At 35.8% G+C, this 20,816-nt stretch overlaps 1 protein-coding gene and 1 non-coding gene across 14 annotated transcripts in view; one reads left to right on the top strand and one right to left on the bottom strand.

The window, feature by feature from the left end:
• LOC118625450 (sodium channel protein type 2 subunit alpha) overlaps nucleotides 1–20,816 on the bottom strand; it is a 77,027-nt gene that overhangs the window by 33,653 nt on the left and 22,558 nt on the right. For 9 of the 13 annotated variants that reach the window (XM_036254476.1, XM_036254467.1, XM_036254474.1 and 6 more), the window contains exons 11-15: nucleotides 19,090–19,437; nucleotides 15,648–15,780; nucleotides 10,404–10,642; nucleotides 4,880–5,053; nucleotides 1,324–1,680 (exon numbers count right to left, since the gene is read on the bottom strand). In XM_036254476.1, the coding sequence (XP_036110369.1) occupies nucleotides 1,324–1,680; nucleotides 4,880–5,053; nucleotides 10,404–10,642; nucleotides 15,648–15,780; nucleotides 19,090–19,437 (1,251 nt within the window). The remainder of the gene's footprint in view (nucleotides 1–1,323; nucleotides 1,681–4,879; nucleotides 5,054–10,403; nucleotides 10,643–15,647; nucleotides 15,781–19,089; nucleotides 19,438–20,816) is intronic. The other 4 variants (XM_036254475.1, XM_036254473.1, XM_036254470.1 and 1 more) reach the window with 2 other exon arrangements.
• On the top strand, nucleotides 960–1,062 carry LOC118625945. Its single transcript, XR_004958793.1, has one exon. It is a non-coding gene; the product is annotated as a small nucleolar RNA U13 (small nucleolar RNA).

Genomic DNA, 20,816 nt, shown 5'->3' with positions numbered 1-20,816 from the left:
GAGATAAACCAAAGAACTAATAGGTATATATGCAGAACCAATCGACATGGACACTAGGCTGGGGAAGGTGGGGTGGGGGAGTGAAAAGGAGGGGGTCAATAGGGAAAAAAGGGAGATATCTGTAATATTTTCAACAATTAAAAAATAAAGAAAAAAAGAAAAGAGAAAAAAATATTGCTAATGACAATCCTTATCCTGTTATACTGGAATGGGATCTATGAAACAGCTTAGTATAACTGCTTAAATATAAAATATAAGAGCTAATCCCTCCCACGGGGTCTATTGTCCTTTGTTCCCCAACCAGAGTCCACTGTTTCCTGATTTCAGATGGTCGACCCTTCTTCCTACCAAGTTAAAACTTAACTCAATTAAAGATATCTCACGTCCAAACTCCTTGACAAGACCTTGCCTGATGATCTGTGCCCTTGTAAAGCAATTTTTCCATTTTGTGAACTTGATATATGACACTTTGTTTTCATATCTTGACATGTATTAGATACTTCTTATTTTTACTTCTGTTTAAGTAAATATATCGTCAGTCTGCCATATTTATTTTCAGATCATCTTCCTCAGGCCTCTAGGACTCAGTATGGAGTGCTGGGCATGGTTCATTTTACGTGGAAATGACAATAAGTCATTCTTTAGTCAATGTCACCTGTTCATACTATAGTTTCTGGGCTCCCAAGGCTCTGTGTCCTCTTAATTGACTGAGAGGATCACTAATTTTTTTTTTTTACTCCAATGTGCAGGAAATGCAAATTTGAAACATGTTCAAGTGATCCTGTTTGTTAGTACTTATAAATAAAATGAGTGGCTGTTCTTAGTAAACTTTCCATTCATTAGTGCAAAAACTGAAAGATAAAAATGCCATAAATGGCCATCTCCATGGAATAGTAAGAGGTATTAGTGATAAAGAACAACGTGGGTTCAAAGGGTTATCTTAAGAGTTTATGTTATGGATCCTTTTGTAGTTTGTAAGAGTCATGATTAGGTGTTATGCTCTTATGTGAGATGTGCCTCCCTCAAACCTTGTTATGACATCAGCAAATTACCCACATAATGTGAAATAAAAAGGGTTTATGTTATATATGTCAATTATATCACAATAAGAAAAAAATAATTTAAAAATTTCTAAAAAGACTTATGTGGATTTCAATAGTATAAATTATACCCGGTTCCTTAAATAATGAATAACTAAGAATTGAAAATGGCCTTGATAAAAAAACAAAAAAACAAAAAACATATACAACATTCTTCAATTAGACATAGTTTTATATGGTTACATTACATTTTACTGAAAATGAGAAAAATGTTTGTACATACCACTAGGTTTCCAATGACCATGACCATCATGAAGACAGTAAGGCACATGGTTTGGCCAGCGACCTCCATGCAGTCCCACATGGTCTCTATCCACTCTCCACACAGCACGCGGAACACAATCAGGAAGGAGTGGAAGAAGTCATTCATGTGCCAACGTGGGAGTTCACAATCGTTGGAAATCTTGCAGACACATTCTTTGTAGCTTTTACCAAAGAGCTGCATGCCGACCACGGCAAAAATGAAGACGATGATGGCCAACACCAAGGTGAGGTTACCCAGAGCTCCCACAGAATTGCCAATGATTTTAATTAGCATATTCAGAGTTGGCCAAGATTTTGCCAACTTGAAAACTCGGAGCTAGAAACAAAATCAAGAAGGCTGTTATGGTCCTGTCTTCTAAAGAATTTATAGATCTATTTATGCAGAAAATCTACAATGTCTCAGTTGAAGTGTGATGAATTATTTGTGTGTCAAACTGTTATATACCAGATGTACCAGTGTATTTGATATCATATGGTATTATTCATTTGGAAATAGTCTATAATATAAATAAAATAGTTATATGATACAGTTTTTCTTTTTTAAAATACTTTTTTTTTTTTTTCATTTATCTTCAGCTAGAGTGGGAGGGAGAGAGGGGAAAAGAAAGAGAAACATCAATGTGAAAGAGACATATCGACTGGTTGCCACCCCACTACCCCAACCAGGGCTGGGGACAAACCTCAACTGAGGTACATGCCCTTAGTGGGAACTGAACCCAGGACTCTCTGGTCTGCGGGCAAACACTCTAACTGATGAGCCAAACTGGCCAGGGCTATGATACAGTTTTTATTGACATTTTAAGAATAATATATGCCAGTTTTGCTCAGCGGTTAGAACATCAGCCCATGGACCAGAGAGTCCCGGTTTCGGTTCCTGCTAAGGGCATGTACCTTGGTTGCAATTTGTCCCTGGCCCTGGTTGGGGTCGTGTGGGTGGCAACCACTCAATGTGTCTTTCTCACATGGATGTGTCTCTCTCTCTCTTCCTCCCTCTTTCCCTCCTGCTAAAAAAATAAAATAAAAAAATAAGATACATAAAATTTCCCAGAATCTCACATAAGCATTTATAACACTCTGTTTGCATTTCTTTAAGGAACTGAGGTATTTAAGATTAATGGTAATGGATTAACTAAGACTGTTTCAGAGAAGTAGAAGCTCTCATTATTTAACAGGCTGAAGTAGATATATTTTTTCAGTGTACTTGAAATATCATACTAAAATGCAAAAGTGCAGATAAAATTAAAACAAATTATATAAAGTATAAGAGAAAAAACAACTAATTAAACATGGCTAGACACCCTGGTCTGTTTGGCTCAGTGGTTAGAGCATCGGCCCGGGTTTGGTTCCCGCTAAGGGCAGGTACCTCGGTTGCGGTTTGTCCCCGGCCCAGGTTGGGTTGTATGGGTGGCAGCTACTTGATGTGTCCCTTTTGCATCGATGTTTCTCTCTCTCTCCCTCCCACTCTATATGAACAAAAAGTGGAAAAATGTCCTTGAGTGAGGATAAAAAAAAATGTTTAAAAATGGCTAGACTGCTTTAATCTTATTATGTCTTTAGCTTGCTGTAATATTAGGCTATATTTTAAAGATTTATTAGATTCAAAGAAGAAATACTTGGACTTAAGTAAAAGCTGTATTTTATCAACCTTTATGTCTTCAGTGACTTAATTAATCAGAGTGTGTAAATGGCTCTCCACCACTGTGCCTGACTCATTGGTTGCATTAGCTCATAGAGGCCTCCAAAATACCATTTATGGTTAAACAGTACCAGCGTTTTATTTCTGATGCTTCAATAAATGTCAAGCCAAGAGTAGTGCATTATTTAATGGCATCTAAGTGATTCAAAGAATCAAATATAAGCACCACAATGTTTAATTTATTCCCAGAGAATAATTAATCCAAAAAAGCTTGACATTCTAAGCAAGATGCTAATGATATTATGCTTCCTATTTCGTTAAACTGTATCACATTATCATGAAGATTTACTAAATATTTTTTTTTTTATCCTCACCCAAGGATATTTTTCCATGTTTTGTACAGATAGAGTGGGAGGGAGAGAGAGAGAGAGAAACATCGACGTGAAGGGACACATCGAGTGGCTGCCACCCGCACGACCAACCAGGGCCGGGGACAAACTGCAACCGAAGTACGTGCCCTTAGCGGGAACCGAACCCGGGTCTCTCCGGACCGCAGGCTGACGCTCTAACCGCTGAGCCAAACTGGCCAGGGCATGATTTACTAAATATTTTTAAAAAGTAGTTGCCCGTATTTCCTTTTTTTTGGTACGTGCCCCTAGCAGGAACCGAACCCAGGACTCTGGTCCAAAGGCCAACGTTCCAACCACTGAGCCAAATCAGCCAGGGCCCGTATTTACTTTTATATAATCATTTCTAATTTTTGTTCTATTTTTTGCATTCTTCTGACTTTAAATTAGATTTATAGCTCTCTGTGAAAAAAGACCACAACTCTAAAGATCTCAACTCAACCGTGAACTCGGAAAGTAGTAAGGGAAATTTTGACAGACTTCACAACAATGTCTTGAGACTAATCGTGGTTTAGTTGATTGGAGTGTCATCCTGTATACTGAAAGGTTTCAGGTTAGATTCCTAGTCAGGACACATACCTAGGTTGCGGGTTCAATCCCCAGGCAGGTTACCTAAAGAAAGCAATTAATAACTGTTCCCTCCCACATGGATGTCTCTGTCTCTCTGTCTCTTTCTCTAAAATCAATAAGCATGTCCTCAGGAAAGGATTAAAGAAAAAAAGCTAAGTTCCCTAGAAACCTGTTTTAGTAACTATCTACAATCTTCTAGTTGACAATAACTTATAAAAAGTTAGAGCCAACTCAAAATAACAGCACAATAAAGCATACAAAATTTTAAATGGAAATGTGCCAAGTGGTATTTTGTCTCTTAATTTCAAAAGATGCATGTGCTTAAAGTATATAACAATCACATGAAAGAAACTTTTTTAAAAATTAACAAAATACAATACAAGCAATTTTTCTCAAAGAATGACTTTGGTGACTTCCTGGACCGGCTGAAGCATGTCCGGGCATCTCTGTCCTCTTCCCTTGGTTACTACCCACTGCTGAGTCTTAACTTCTATGTGGGCAAAGTGGGCAACTCTAATTCTTGAGCTTCTGATAGAAAAGTGAGCTCATCCTGAATTCCAACCAAGCCTCAATCATAGTTCAACAAACCCCACAGAACTGAGAGAGAAATATTGTATTGTTCAATTGTGATTTGGGTTTATTAATGACTCCTTTTTCTCCCTCCCCATTTGCCTTGTTATTCAATTACTAAAAAGAGAATTGTCGTTGTTCATTTGAATATAGGTTAACTATTCATTTAAGCTATAATGTAGAAGAAATTACCATCCAGTTGTGGGGCAATCTGGTTTGTTTTAGAATGTATTCAAATATAACCATGTAAAATCTCATAATGGTTACTTAAAAGGGTGAAAGCAAATTAAATTAATCATAAAAAAATTTATGGTTACTCCCAGTTAATTTACCAGCCGAAATGATCGAAGAACGGATAATCCTTCCACATTTGCCAAACCAAGTTCCATTAAACTAAGGCTTACGATAAAACCATCAAAAATATTCCAGCCTTCTTGAAAGTAATAATAGGGATCCATGGCAATGATCTTGAGAAACATTTCTGCTGTGAAAATCCCAGTGAAGACCTAAATGAGAAATTATTATTACCTGAGTGAATAATCTTAAAAACATAAGTAATTATTGAGCAACTTAATTTACTACCAACAAATTACAATTCTGTATTTTTAAAACTGGTTTAAGTCTAGCAAACTATACCCTCAAACGGTTTGTATTCAAACTAATATTTAATTGTTTACTATATTTAAGGTCTATCAGGTGATGAAGAGTACATGAGTTAAGATAAATCTCTTTAGCCTTCCCAAACCTCACCAAATGATTACTTTATGGTTGGTTTCCTTCCAAGGCCCACCGGCAAGGCTGATGTGAAGAAAGTACTTAGCAAACCTATGCAATGAACATGGCCACCACTAGGCCTTCTGATGGTAAGAATGCTTAAAAATAAAAAATTCCCAGCCACATAAACAGCATTTTCCATTCTCCATTTTCTTTCTGTGGAACCGGTAGCCTGATGCTGAGAATCATTGAGGTAGGCAGGTCCTGTGACAACAGCATTGGTAGCCGTCTTCCCAAGGCAGGCTTCTGTGATTTCCTTCATCTTCTGTGATTTCCATAGATGACACCCCTTCTAGATAGAAACTTTCGGTCTCTCCCTTGTATTATACTTGGACCTTGAACTTGTTGGCATCACTGACCACCATGAAGGGCCAATGTTTCATATCAGATTGGAAAACAGCATCATCAAATCTATACTCAATCAAGCGTTTGCCATAAAAAAAAACGGTGCAGGTAAGATTCATTGCAACTTGATTCTCTGCAGCATCACTGATTGACCATTCTATATTAGTAAAGGCAACATAACTTGAGGTAGTTCAGTTTCCCTGATCACTGGCAATTATTTCCACTTTTCTGTATTGGAAACACACAAGAGTAGGTGGTGCCAAGATCAATGCCAATGGCAGGTCCCTTCGACATGACTGCTTGAGTGTATGTATGCTGCTTGGGAAGACTAGAAATGGAACTGCTGCCCTCCCTGTTCAGTAAGTCTTTTATCATTTCTTATAGCATAATTCTGATGTAACAACTCTCAGTTTTTGTTTATATTAAAATTCTTTGTTTCACACTGGCTTTTAATGGACAGTTTCATAATAGAAAATTGGGTTAACTTTTTCTTTCTTTCATCAGGCCACTTTCTTAGGGCCTAAATTGTTTCTAATGAGATGTTAGTTTCTTGTATATTATAGTCATGTGTTGCTTAAGGACAGGGATACATTCTGAGAAATGTATCCTAGGGCAATTTTATTGTTCTGTGAACCTCAGAGAGTGCACTTATATAAACCTAGTGATATAGCCTACTACACACCAGGCTATATAGTATAGCCTATTGCTCTGTAGGGGAGGAAAAATAATTTTTCCTCTACCCTTCTGAGTTCTTGGCTGAGACATATGTATAATAAAAGAGATTTACAGGAGAAAAAAAACAAACAAGCAAAAGTTTTATAACATGTATACATAGGACACCCAGGAAAACTGAGTAACTTGTTAAAATGGCTGAAGCCACCACCTTAAATACCATCTCCAGCTAGAGACCAAAAAAAAAAAAAAAAGATGTTAGGAGTTAGGGGAGTCATTTATGAAAGGTTACCAGAAAAAAATATAGTAAACAAGGGTAAAGTTTTCATGCAAATTTACATCCTTGTCTTCCGCGTTGATAAGAATTTGTAGAGATGAGGTAATCCCCTCTTCCTGGAACAGCAGGTAGGCACCCTTTCAAATGGAAATTTCCCTTATAAATGTAAATGCATATTACAAAGGATTGGTTTACAGAACTTCTCCTGAGTCTACTGTTTCTTAAAAGTAACCAGTCTAAAATCATCCTTATGCAAAAGAGACATATTTTTGTGTAACAAATTCAGTTCCCCTACAGCTCTAAGCTACAAACCTATACTACATATTATTGTACTGAATACTGTAGGCAACTATAACACAACGGCAAGTATTTGTGTATTGTAATGCAATATGCTATGATATTGCTATGGCTATGGCATCATTAGGATAGGAATTTTCAGCTCCATTATAATCTTATGGGACTTCCATAATAGGTGAGGACTGTTTTTGGCTGAAATGTCATTATGTGGTTCATGACAGTTTAAAGTATTTTTTCTTCTGGCTATACCAAAGTTTTCTTTCACAACTTGACCAAGCTGTGCTCAATGTAGTTTGCTTTATATTTATCTTTGCTGATGATCACTGAAATTTTATAATTTGTAAAGGTGTCTAAGTTAATCTTTTCCAATAATTTTGAAAAAAATTCGGTCATTTTTTTTTTCTTCAGATATTTGTTTTATTACATTCTCTCTCTCATTTCTCCTTCTGGGTCTCCCTTATACAAATATTATTCTACAGAGTAGTGAGACTCAATTTCATTTTTCTTTCAGTTTTTTTTTTTCCTGCTGTTCAAATTAGATAATTTCTATCAATTTGCTTTAAGTTGAACTTTTCTTCTGACATCTGCAATTTCCTTAGAAACATATCTGAGACAGGCTGAGTCTCCTCAAGGAAAGATTGGAATTTCTGTTGGTTGCCCCTCAAACCCTACCTAATTAGCACCAAAGAAGCACCAGGTACTGCTTTATCAGGCAAAGGGATTTTTTTCAACCCTAAGGTATGTGCAGTTGAGCCCCAGAAGGACCAGTTGGTGACCTTACCCTCATGAAAACAGTAAAAAGAACAAAACAAAAACAAAATACTCCTGGGTGGAGATTTAACATACTAATGAGACTTGGTACCCATGAAGTATGTAGTTCCACTAAACAGTAACCAGAGTCCCCACCTCTATATAAGGCTTAGGTGCCACCTTTCCTGCCTCAGCTCTTTTCAAACTGCTCCCTGGCTTTTGTTCCAGAAGCAGTAACCCCTTGGACACTGTTTCCCTTTCAAGCATAAACTATTTAATAAATCTTTGCTTGAGTCCTAATTCTGTAGGTACATTCTTTATTTCTATCCCGGGAGTTCCCACAACAAGACATCCAGTGAAATTTTTTTTGGAATTTTTACTTTTTAGTTCTAACATATCTAGATGATTGTTTTTTTATATATTTCTCATTTTTATATGTTTGTATTCTTCATCTGTTTATTCTTTGTGACCATTCTGTTCTTCAAATTGTTAAACGTATATAGCTCCTCTAAAATCTTTTTTTAATAATAGCTCCACTGAAATTCTTTTTTGTGAATTCTATCAATTCACTCATTTCTGGATCTATTTTTATTGAGTGCTCTTTCTCAAAACTATGAGTCACAGTTTCCTATTTCTTCACATAATACATAATCGTTCATGTGCTGTGGATGATGTATTGTAAATAATTTTGATTCAATTATTTTCTACTGAAGAGTATTGATATTTTTTTCTAGCAGGCAGTTAAATTTTAGGTTGGTCACCTGGAACTTATAGTACCTTGGTTTCATATTTAATTAGGGAATGGCTACTTTGGTTTGCTCTTTGTCCTAGTTAAATCTTCTGGTTCTCTGGCATGTTTTTTAAAAATTTCCACATATTTGTAAATTTTCCAAATTTATTTCTGTTACTGATTTCTAATTTCATTCTATTTTTGTCAGAAAAAGTACTTTATATGATTTTGATCATTTTTAAATTTAGTGAGGCTTGTCTTATGATTTAATAGATAGCTTATCCTGGGTAATATTCTATATGCACTTGGGAAGCGTGTGTATCCTATCTGTATAGATTTTACTCTTCCATGATTCACCTCAAATACAGATTTACCTTCTTTAACACATAAGTCCCACTTTGAATTGTCCTTTTGTTACTTAATGTCTTTCTAGCAACTACTCTCTCTTTTGGTAATAACACACCTGATTTTTCCTTCATAATTCTACTAATTAACTCTGTCTTCAGTGATAAGACAGAGTTCTTGTTTTACCAAACAGACATGTTAACCCTAGAATCATAGTAACTGACTGGCTTAAAATGGTCATGTAACTCCAACCAGGCCAATGATATTCAATTATTGGGCTTCTGTTTAAGCTACTAGTTAGGAACTACAATTATTCCACTCAAGGATCTATGTTGGTAGTATAAAAGTTGTGTAGAACATTGCCATCTGTAAAATACCCAATCAGAGATGAACAAAACATATTGGGAAGAATTAGGGCAAGAAGCTGACAATTGACATTGACTGAGAACTTAAATCTAGCCAGGTTAAAACTTGCAGCTATGCCCAAATGGACTTTACTTACTTGAGGTAATGGATTCTCTTTATTTTTGTTTAAGCCCTTTTGAGTTGTTTCAGAATACCCATCTACACAAAGCATTCTTTCATCTCTTGCTCATATTTTAGAGATAATGTTGAAGGGAGTCCTATGTAGTCCATAATTGGGACTAGGTAAGGTTATTGTCCTTTCTTCTTCTAAAGTTCTGTGATTTTTAACTATAGCTTACCATAGTCTTTGAAATAACTTTCATAGTCTGTGATATAGTATTCAGACCTTCCACTGCCATGACAGTTTCTCATAGGTACAGTTTCCCAAATGGTAAAATGCAGACAACCACAGTATCTATTTTAGGATTAACTTTGTGGGAACCTAGAAAGAGTCGTTTCATGTAAAACATTTAGTACAGTGCCTAGTATAAAAGAAATGGTCAACATATATTAAAAAAAACATAGTGGTTACTTCAGAGCCTAAAATATTGCATCTTATACTTTTGAATATGTTATTTAACATGTTTATATGTTCATATATTAAGTTGGAAAATGCATGAGAACTTAATAAACCTCGTATATTTTTGTTGTGTGGATTTATTAATTTTGTTTGTCTGTAAAGACCACTGGACTTTCATTTCTATCTCTCAACCATGTATCCAGTGAATGTTAATGTAAAATTTTAAGTAAAAATATATGCAAGAACATCATTTATAAATTTCTAATTTTATAAGAGAAATTCAAACAGAAATAATAACCACTATATGTTTCCTCCTTAAAGAATCTATTTTCATGTATTTATAAATGATATTTAAAAATGATCTGACTTTGCATATTTTATAATTTGGCAAATATATACATGTCCTAAAAAATCTATTCTAAATACTTGAAAAATGCATTAGAATTTTTTTTTAATCATAGCCCAAGCCCAATCTCCTCCATAATTCATAATCATCTTCCTAATGAATGAGCAATTTAAATTTAATTCTAAATCAAATTGTAAAGTCTTTGAATTTTTTGCATTCCTTAATTGTGGTGATATATTTTTGTTATTTAAAAAGGGATGTCAAACTGTCTGGGTATACATGGAAAATTAATTCATATTTAATTTGAGAGTGATATTTATTAAATGTGAGAGTAAAATCCATTATGACAATCATAAAGTCTTCCGATGGAAAGAAGAACCCTCAGTGAGCCTTACCAGGTTCCCGACTGATAGCACACTGCTGAACTGCTCCGTCATGGGATAGTGCTCCATGGCCATGAAGAGTGTATTTAAGACAATGCAGATAGTGATGGCCAGGTCAACAAATGGGTCCATCACGACCAGGTTGACGAGATGCTTCACTTTTAACCATGGCTTACAGCAGTCCCAAATCAAACACAAGTTAGCAAATTTATACCAGCAGGGTGGGCATTTCTGCCTGGATTCTTCAAGTTCTGGAAGAAAAAGTTCAAATACTCATGAAAACTGCTTACTTTCTATTAAGCAGTCTTTGGTTTAAATTGAAAGGGATATTTAAAAAATCTAAAGTTATTAAAAGGCATTTGGGTTAATCTGACGGTGGAGCAGGAAAACATAATGGATTAGCTGCCATAAAAGGCATGGACAAAGAAAGGTTAGTAGACCTTCCCAATTCATCTTGGCTAAGTAGTTTGCAAGATTCTATCTGCAGTATTAAACTGTCTGATAATTATCTTCAAAGCTATCAGAAACTAATGGGTAGGACTTGTGTTCAGTATACCGAAAACTCATCCATGTTCCAGACAGAGCAAGATACACATATATTATCAAAGAACTCCTCCCAAACAGCTTTATCAGTCATGCTGAATCTCAGCTTTTTGGATTACCTATGTTTTGTGGGTCTTTTAATACAATAGCTTTGCCAGTGTCTTCAGTCTTAGTAAAAAAGTTTCTAATTAAGAATTATTAGATATAGGCTTGTATATTAAACTCAAAAAGATTTGTTTTCTTAATTTAACTGGAGGATATGAAAGAAAAGGAAATATCCATTGTGAGAAACTGGGATCCTCACTATCGAATAAATTCATGTTTCACAAAATGGGACTTCAGGTGGAACATATGTAGAATTAATAAATTTTTATGGTATGCTTTTATGTATTAAAATGTATAACTATCTTACCAAATCTATGAAATAAAATTTCATATTAAAATCCTTTATTTTTTTAAGTACAATGATTTAAAAAAAAAAGAATTTTAACTAAATAATGGGAGAAAGAAGATAGAAATACACAGATCTTTAAGATGATACTCAAAATACTGCAACTTGGTAAATATTGAAAAATAATTTTAGGAAATTCAGAAGTGGGAAATAATCTCTTCCTTTGGTAAAATGATCTCTGAATCAACTCTTGAATGGGAAAAGCATGCAGAACTTGTTTTCTGACAATATTATTGCTACACACCTTACTACCTGCTCTGTTAAATGAGACCACCACTTCTTAGTACTGAAATAGAATGGAATATTCTTTTTCCATTTATGGCATAATTGACTCTGGTACATTACTTCAGTATTAGTACTGTGGCAACTGGAATATCGCTCTAAACCTGCTATAGTCTACTAGGAACTCAATTTGTAAGGGAAGAAACAGGATATGGAATAGACAAACATGATCATAGGTGATGATTTTTTTGTACTGCTGATAAACATTCATTACTAACCAACACTATAAAGTTTACCACTTCTCTAAAATAAATTAATTTCCTGGTTATTTTTAACAGAATTCCATTAGCAGTAGATTCTTCAATTGTCTTTTAAGATATTGAAATTCTTCCAGTGCACAGTTTATTTGTATATCTTTTAATATGCAATTTTTGTAAACAATAAAGAATAGTTGAGTTGCAAATCAGAAGAAAAATATAAATATAATTATTATGTACTAGTTATTTTGTAGATGCCTTTAAGACTCCCAAATAACCTTATAATTATGCTGAAGATTAAAAGATATCATCATTTTACGGTAAATAACAAAAGAGAAACAAACAAACGAAATCTTTGTCTGTGTACAGAGTAATTGTAAAAAATGCTACCTGCCATTTATTAGATAAACAGAAGCAAAAGTAATTGCATAGAAAAATAAATAAATCAGAGAAAAGTTCAAAAGTGAAAATTCAGCTGGTAGTGTTCATCTTGACACCAGGAAAAAGTGTAGCAAAGCTGTTTAATTTCTAAAATAAAATCGTTCATTTATTCATGCTAAAAAAAAGGAGACGTTTATATTTTGAAACGACAAAACACAGGAGGAAACCACAGCCATGTCTCCATTATTCCTGCGTGGGCTTTCCACACTGAGAATCATTGGCAGCCCGGTTTAGACTCCTGCTGGCTCTTCTCAGTTCCTCAGGCGCTTCTAACTCACCCTCCCACCATCCTTCCCAAGGGTGTGACCAGGAAACATTTCTATATGGCTTTAGCGTTTTGAAAAACTTGCAAAGCAAACTATTCATGTTTCTCATTTCCTATAGTTGCATTAAATAGGAGGCTATTCATTACCCTGGACAATGGAGACTTGGCTATAGTTCAAAAGAAGGAAAACAAAAGTTGCCAACCGAATGAATCAACAAGCCTGCTTTATAAAAAGGGAAAGTGAACTAAATCATAATTAGAACTAGAAGAAAGGGTCCCCAAATAAACAGATTATGTCCACCTAGAAAACCTTTCCTCCATTATCAGGAACAACAACAAAAAAGGACTGTGTATAAAAGACAGATGTAGTATGCATGTGTATACTAAGAATTTCTAACAACACACTTTGACCAATGCCACATTCGAAATGGTTAGATATAACTGAATAAAGAAAAGTAAGCTTTTTATTCTCTACCACCAATGAAAAACAAATAAAACTTAGCCATTATCCCTTACAAAAATACAAGGTCAAAAGATAAGCAGATGCTAACATCAAACACTCAGGCTCCTGCTTCCTCAGTTGTACTTTTTTCGAGGACATCCTTGCCTCCTAAGCAACTCCATGAGACACATCCCCACGGAGGGCAACGTGGATGCACTCACTCTGAGCTCCGTATCTTAATTAGCGGACAAGCTTATTCTTGTTCTGGGTTGATGCTTTCTAAGTAATTTTTTTTCCTTTGTGAATGGCATTAGTGCCCCTATTTTTTATTTATTTTATTTTTAAATTAATTTTTACAATTAATTTATTTTTGTTACAGATATTTCTCCTTTTTTCCCCATTGACACCCTCCTCCCCATCCCCCCACCCCCAGTCCCCAGCTTTGTTGTCCATGTCCATCGGTTATATGTATATGCATATAAGTTCTGTGGTTTATCTCTTCTCTCCCCCTCCTCCCCATCTTCTGAGGGTTATCAGTCTGTACCCTACTTCCATGTCTCTGGGTCTACCATGTTCCTCAGACTGCAATGTTCATTATATTCCACAAATAAGTGAGATCATGTGATATTTCTCTTTCTCTGCTTGACTTGTTTCACTTAGGATTACTTGCCAGGTTCCTCCATGTCGTCTCAAAGGATAAGAGATCTTTCTTTCTTATAGCTGCATAGTACTCCACTGTATACATGTACCACAGCTTTTTTATCCACTCATCTACTGATGGACACTTGGGTTGTTTCCAGATCTTAGCTATTGTAAATAGTGCTGCTATGAACATGGAGGTACATATATTCTTTCTGATTGGTATTTCAGGCTTCTTAGGGTATATTCCTAGAAGTGGGATCACTGGGTCAAATGGCAGTTCAATTTTTAATTGTTTAAGGTAACACCATAGTGTTTTCCATGTGGCAGCACCAGCCTGCATTCCCACCAGCAGTGTGTTAGAGTCCCCTTTTCTTCACACCCTCGCCAACACTTGTTTGACTAAGTAATTTCTTACGTCAGCTCAAACTTAATGCTATCAGAAGTGCAAAGTAGGACTGTTGATTTAGACTTACCCTGTCTCCTTCTCTACTTCTGGCTTTAGGGAGCAGACATGCTGCTGACATCGGTAGCAGAACCACTGGCAGCTTCCTCTCAGTGGTTTTGCTATGGCAAGAAGCAGAAGACCAGAGAATCTTCAAAAGATTTACCTGGAGGGACAGGGAGGAGCAAGCTACTGGCAGCTGGGAGGGAAGAGGGAGTGCAAGCTAACGCAGGCGAGGTTGGGGAAGAACGTACTGAGTTTAATATTCCATAGAGATCAGTGAAAAGCTTTCTGATACTGCATTAGGACATGACGAAAATTGGGAGTCATAATACTGACATGGCTGTGATATATACTGTCATCTACACTGAGTTTTTTTTCTGTCTGTGACTTTTGGTTTTTGGTACTGTTGTTAGCATCATGGGATTTTTCCATTCAGACTGAAAAATAATTATTCCAAGAATCTATCCAATATTAAAAGACACTATAACTAAAGATAAGAAAGTCATCTGCACACATGCCCCCCATTCTCCATCTTTCTTTTTCTTTTGACACAGCTACACACACACACACACACACACACCTGGGAAGGGGTGGAAAGAGAGGGGTTATAGAAGAGAAAAGGATAAAGGAAGGGTAAGGGAGGAGGATAGAATATATTTTATATGAAAGTATTTTCCAAGTAGTTGATGTTAATATTCCAGTTTACTTACAGTATGAAAAAGTACAAACATGTAAATTAACAAAAACAACAAAAATAAAACAATGAATAACAATGATAATATTTATTGACTGCCTTCTACATGCCAGGTACATAGGTGCTTCATATATGATGCCCCATTTAATTCTTGTAACAACCTTATGCCTAAATATCATTATCCACATGTTATAGATGAAGAAACTGAAGTTTAGAGTTATAAACTGACACATTTAACATATGGCAGAGCCACGAATTGATCACAGATTAAGTTGTTTCCAAAGTCTTTATTTTGGCCTTATAAGATCCAGATCACTAAACAATAAATTAACTGCTCAAACATAATCTATAACTTAAAAAAAAGCTAATATAATTGAATACTTTGGTCAGAGAGAGGCAAAAGTTGATCTACAAAAATTTGAAAACTTTGCTTCAAAGAAGTTTATATCAAACCCTAATTTACAGTTTTCATTTACATTTCTGACTAAATCAGAGGATTTTATAACCTGTGTCTCAAGCAATTAATGCATTTCAAGTGGGTGAGCATCTTTATAAAAATAAGCATTTATCATTACACTCCTTTCAATGTCAGGCACACAATAAATTTGAACAGTTTGGTATTTAGTGTATAAAAGTAGTATTCCAAGTATACCTTGAATTTGTAGTAGCTTCCTGGAGGCAAAATATAAAAATCCATACCAGATGGTAGAATACATGTGTTGTACATGGATTTTACTTTTATTTAGTAAAAGACATAATGATGATTTGATATTAAGTCAGAAAGAATTTTTTTGAAATTTATAGACTTTTTTTTTTTTTCATCATTACCAAAGCACAAAAGACTTTTGACGTACCTTCCATTGTGTTGGTCAAAATACTCGCTATACTCATCGCTCTTTGCCTTGCTGTAGGATCTTCCAACAAATCCATGGAAACATGATAAGAACTAGATCGTCTCTTTCTTATTTCTGTTTCTGTAATTGTCCCCTAAAAATAAAATTTCAGATAAAGTAACCATTATTCTCGAGGACAGCAAAACGAAAGCTTTCCTATAATAGGTGCTACTTCACTAACTGTTCACCGTGCTTTCTCAGATGTGAACAGCTCATAGACATGGCTGGAATCATCATTCTTGGGAAGTGTGTGAAAGCCCATCCGATTCTCAGTTTTAAGGAATGCTTGGGTTTGCAATCCAGAAGGACTAATTCCCCCACCTTGGAGCTTTAGACTGGAAGGACCATGCTCACTACTGTATAGATAACTTTTTTGTATTCAAATTAATTCCACCCAGAACTTCAGATGGAAATATATTGTTCTTTGATTTATACTCAGATTGAGTTATTAGATCTTTATAGGCATATATTCATGTGGCTTAATGTGCAAAAACAATTTTTAAATTTTCCTAATATGTATTAATAAGAATTTCCTTAAAATGTGAATTCCAATATAAAATGCTTATGTTCACTATAACATTTCCAAAAATTCTTAATAATAAAATTAAATATTAGAACTAATCTATAACTTTTTTACATTTACAAAAAAAGACCATGCACAAAACAACTCATCCTTGGCATTGCAACTCTAATTTAAGGCAATAAAACCAATTTGTTTGGGGAGAGGAAGAGCTTAGGTTTTTAACAATATGATGATTTGGTATTTTTCTATTACAAAATAATTTCACTGAAATTTCAGGGGTAGAAATTTATTTCCACTTTAGGAGATCAAGCAATGAAATTAATTATCACAGAAAAAAAAAGGCAAAACAAGCATTTCAAACAGAAGCCTGAGAAGTCATTTTTAGTTCTTTGAAAACTGTCCTTATTTCTAAAATAGCAATATGAGTCCTGTGCATATACTTTGACCTTATTGTGATATGAGTAACATTATTTTTATCAACGTACACATCTCTAATGCATATATATTCAAAAGCAAAGTTTCCCCTCAAATGGTACGATTGTCATTAATGGTGATAAACATCCATATAGGTCACTGTACAATTAAGTTTATGGTAAAATCCTGGCCAGTATGGCTCAGTGGTTGAGCATCGACCCATGCACCAAGAGGCCACTGGTTCCATTCCCGGTCAGGGCACATGCCTAGGCTGTGAGTCAAATCCCCAGTGGGGGGCATGCAGGAGGCAGCCAATGGATGTACTCTCTCATCGATGTTTCCATTTCTCTCTCCCTCTCCCTTTCTCTCTGAAATCAATAAAGAAAAAAAAATTTTAAGTTTATGGTAAAAGAGAAGTAAAATCAATGGGAAAGGAAGTACCTCCTCTCTGAAACTAAGGCTCTTTAAATCAAAATGTTGTCACTCAACATTTTGTCTCATCAGAGAAAGGCAAAGTTTTTAAAGAAATAAATTAGGTTGCTTAAAGTTCATGTAGCTCCTTCTACTCTGTACATAACTATATGTACAATAATCCTAGATCTGTCTAATTTTTAATGATAGATTCCAAAACTTCTGATGATATTACTGAGGGAATTTTTTAAGTAAAATTGCTTAAATTGTGTGCTTTGGAGGGTGTCATTCGCCTGCAGCTATTTGGGTTTTATTCTCATTTTCCCTCTGCAGTCTCTCAAAGCTGACTTCTGCCTGTACCTTCAACTCAGGCTGCACCATGATGCCCTGCCTCATGGAACCGGACTGCAAGACTGAAGAATGGACACGAGGGAGCTGGAAATAGGGGGATCACACCAGGCTTTGCTTCAAACTGGCCCACATTTGCCTTCAGAGATTTAGTCCATCCTTTCTGATAGGATAGGAGTTTTATAGTAAATTACTGATAAATACTATTTTCTGTGTTTTTAGACAATGAAGTTATATACATGTTTTTGTTTGCTCACTTAACAAGATCAGGGATGCTCATACTTTATTATGGGTAAGAACCATGTGGGATGCTTTTCAAAGAAGAAGATTCCCTGACCGTGTTCTCCTTAGTTTTTTGTCTAAGTCTGAATTGATTCAGGAATCTCCTTTTTTTTTTTTCTTTAAACCACTTTATTGAGGACTGACTGACATTTAAAGAGCTGTATATATTTAATGCCTACAGCTCAATGAATTTGGGGATAAGTATACAACCTGAACTATCACCACCATCACGGTCACAAACATTTTCATCACCTTCCAAAGCTTCCTCCCACTCCCTTTATTATTGTTATTGTTTTCTTGTGGTAAAAATACTTAAGATATATCCTTTTGGCAAATTTTAAGTACACAATATAGTATTGTTAACTCTAGGTACCATGTCATATCCTAGACCTGCAGAACTTATTTATCTTGTGTAACTGAAATTTTGTACCCTTTGACCATCAGAGTCATAGAAGCAGAGAGGAGAATGGTGGTTGGCAGGGGTCAGGGAGGGGAAAATGAGAAATCTCCATTTTTAAGAAGCATCTCAGGAATTCTGATGTAAATAGTCTGAGGGTGAAGTATATTTCGAGAAACACTGGGTTAAAATAAAGCTGTTTCCTTAGCCATCTCCCCCACCCCTCATTTAAAGAAGTTAAAAATATTCAGTGGGAGGCAATATTGCAATATGGACACAAGGTAGGTTCAATAGCTAGCACACCTGGAGTCAAATCTTAGTTCCACCAACAGGCCTCAGTTTCATCTTCTGTAAAATTGGTATAATATCAGTAGCTATATATAAAAAGTGTTGTAGTGAGGATTAAGTGAATTAACACATATAAAGTGTTCTGGACAGTGTCTGGTATATAGTTAGCTATGACATTTTTAAAGAGAATTTCACATTCCCTCTGCATTCTTCCTGGTTCCTTCAGTACAAAATTCTACTTTTTCTATATTTGGTTTGACTCCAGGATACTTGGACATTTCTCTGAGAGAGAGCAGTGGAAAGAGTCCATGAGAAACAAGTAAAGATCAATGGCTATTGTTACAGTGTAAGGTAAGATGCTCCTCTGTTAGGTGACTGAAAGCTCACTGCATGTGATTTTAATGAGGCTTAAAGTGTTTGTCTAACTACAAATGGAATTGTGTAAAAATCAATCCTACAAAGATTGTCATATGATTCAGCAAACTCTAAAATACAATCAAATGACATTGCTGATATATTTTTATATTGGCAAATAAAATTCTATTTAATACCAAAGTTAAAAAGCAAACTTATATTTTACAAAGGACATGTCAATAATATATCCCTGTAAGTGTGTGGTATTTAGTAGAAGCCCTTTGAGAACAGACTCAGGAAAATTCTTAGATGTGGAAACCAAAAATACTCCAGCCTGCTCCAGCCTCAGCTCCTTTCCCAACAGCTGCTGTCTTTATTGACCTCACCTCTGGAAGGAGCTGTCCAGTGGGAGACGTGAGGGCTGAAGGGCCCCCAACCAGGGAGACGACTCCGTTGCAGTCCACTGCACTGTGCATCTTCCCATTCATGGGCAGAATAGGGAGCACCCTGGAGGCACGGCTGGCCTGGCTGACGTTGCTGTGGCGCCGCTCTCCATGTCTGTGTGGTACGAACAGAGAGTCCCTTCGGCTGTCATTGTCTTCAAACGTGCTGTGCTCGTCATCAGCAAAGTCATTCTCAGAGCCAATATCCTTTGTTCGACCTCTGAAGCTGAAAAGGCTCGCTCTACTGTTGCGTCTTGGAGAAAAAAGGGAGCCACGGATGCTCAATAAAGACTATGAACAACAAGAAAAGGAACAAAAAATAGATGGACAGAATTAAGAGTTGGTATCTTGAAATATATGAGACTCGATTCATTGTTTCAGAGTTGTTGACTTACCTACAACTAACTCACAGGATAGGTGGGACCACAGGCTCCTGGGGTAACTGCTGGTGGTCCAGAACTCTCCACGAGGTTCACCTCTTTCTTTGCTTTCCCTTATTCTCCCTTCCTTCATATTCTTCCACTTTACTCATGCCTTAAGATAGTCACAAGTGCCCCTCAACAAGGATTAGTCCCACTACTGCCACAAAAATTAAAATTTTTGCTAGACCCCTCTCTAGAAGTTAGTTTGATTTAACAAACCAATGGAAAACAATTAAATACACACCTATTTTTAGATTCTTTGAGGCCAAAAATATACCCAGTAGGAGCACACCAGTGACTGAACCCTGATGCAGATCTTACTGCAGAAGAAAACAAAATTCATCTTGCTAGTAGGTCTGTTTAATTATAGTACAAGGAGAAGCTTCTTCTCTGCTCTTTGCATATTTTATAATGTCTTTATGAATAAATTAAACAATCAAGCCAAAAGAACTGTATGATTCATTCCCTGATTTTTACTCTTCTATCTTAAGAAATCTGAACAATACCATATTTACAAAAACCTGGCTTTCACGAAGTATCTGGTCACAATCATTTAACAATTTTCTAAATAGCTACCTTGTCACTGCCATTGTGCAGTTTACCTTGATTCTTAAGTTCAGCAGATTGAACACAATGAATCACTTCCTATTTATTACTAGCATACTTTTACAGCTTTCCTGTAGTGGACACTTGTTTTTGCTTGTCCAGTATCTATTTCTCCTTCTTCTGTTGACAGTATCCTGATTATCCTTGAGAAATGATCCTCAGATAAGACCATGACCCAAGTATAGCCAATGTATATATTTTGTATCCCTGACCATAGAGAATGGATTAAAGATGGTCCATTGACAATCACTTCTTTCTTTTATAATTGTTGGGAAATGGGTGCATTTTAAATTAGAGTTGATAAAAATATCGACTATGTAAGTGTGAAGTTGAGGTGGGTATCTTGCCACCATATTGGAGGAACCTGGGCTGAGATATGGAGAAATACTTGGTCATAAGAATATGTTTTGAGCCCTTGATTCAGCCATGCTTAAAGTTACTCACAGATATTTAGATATAGGATCTAAAATTTTCTCTTTAAAAAAAATATGTTTTTATTGATTTTTTAGAGAGAGAGAAAGGGAGGGAGAGATAGAAACATCAATGTGAGAGAGAAACTTCAATTGGTTGCCTCCTGCCCGCTCCCTACTGGGGATTGAGCCCACAACCCAGGTATGTGCCTTAACCAGGAATTGAACCGGG

This window comes from Molossus molossus, unplaced genomic scaffold (genome assembly GCF_014108415.1).
Source record: "Molossus molossus isolate mMolMol1 unplaced genomic scaffold, mMolMol1.p scaffold_m16_p_11, whole genome shotgun sequence".
NCBI classification, from domain to species: Eukaryota; Metazoa; Chordata; class Mammalia; order Chiroptera; family Molossidae; genus Molossus; species Molossus molossus.
Note: the sequence above shows the minus strand (reverse complement) of the source record. Positions and strands in the feature narration are given on the sequence as shown.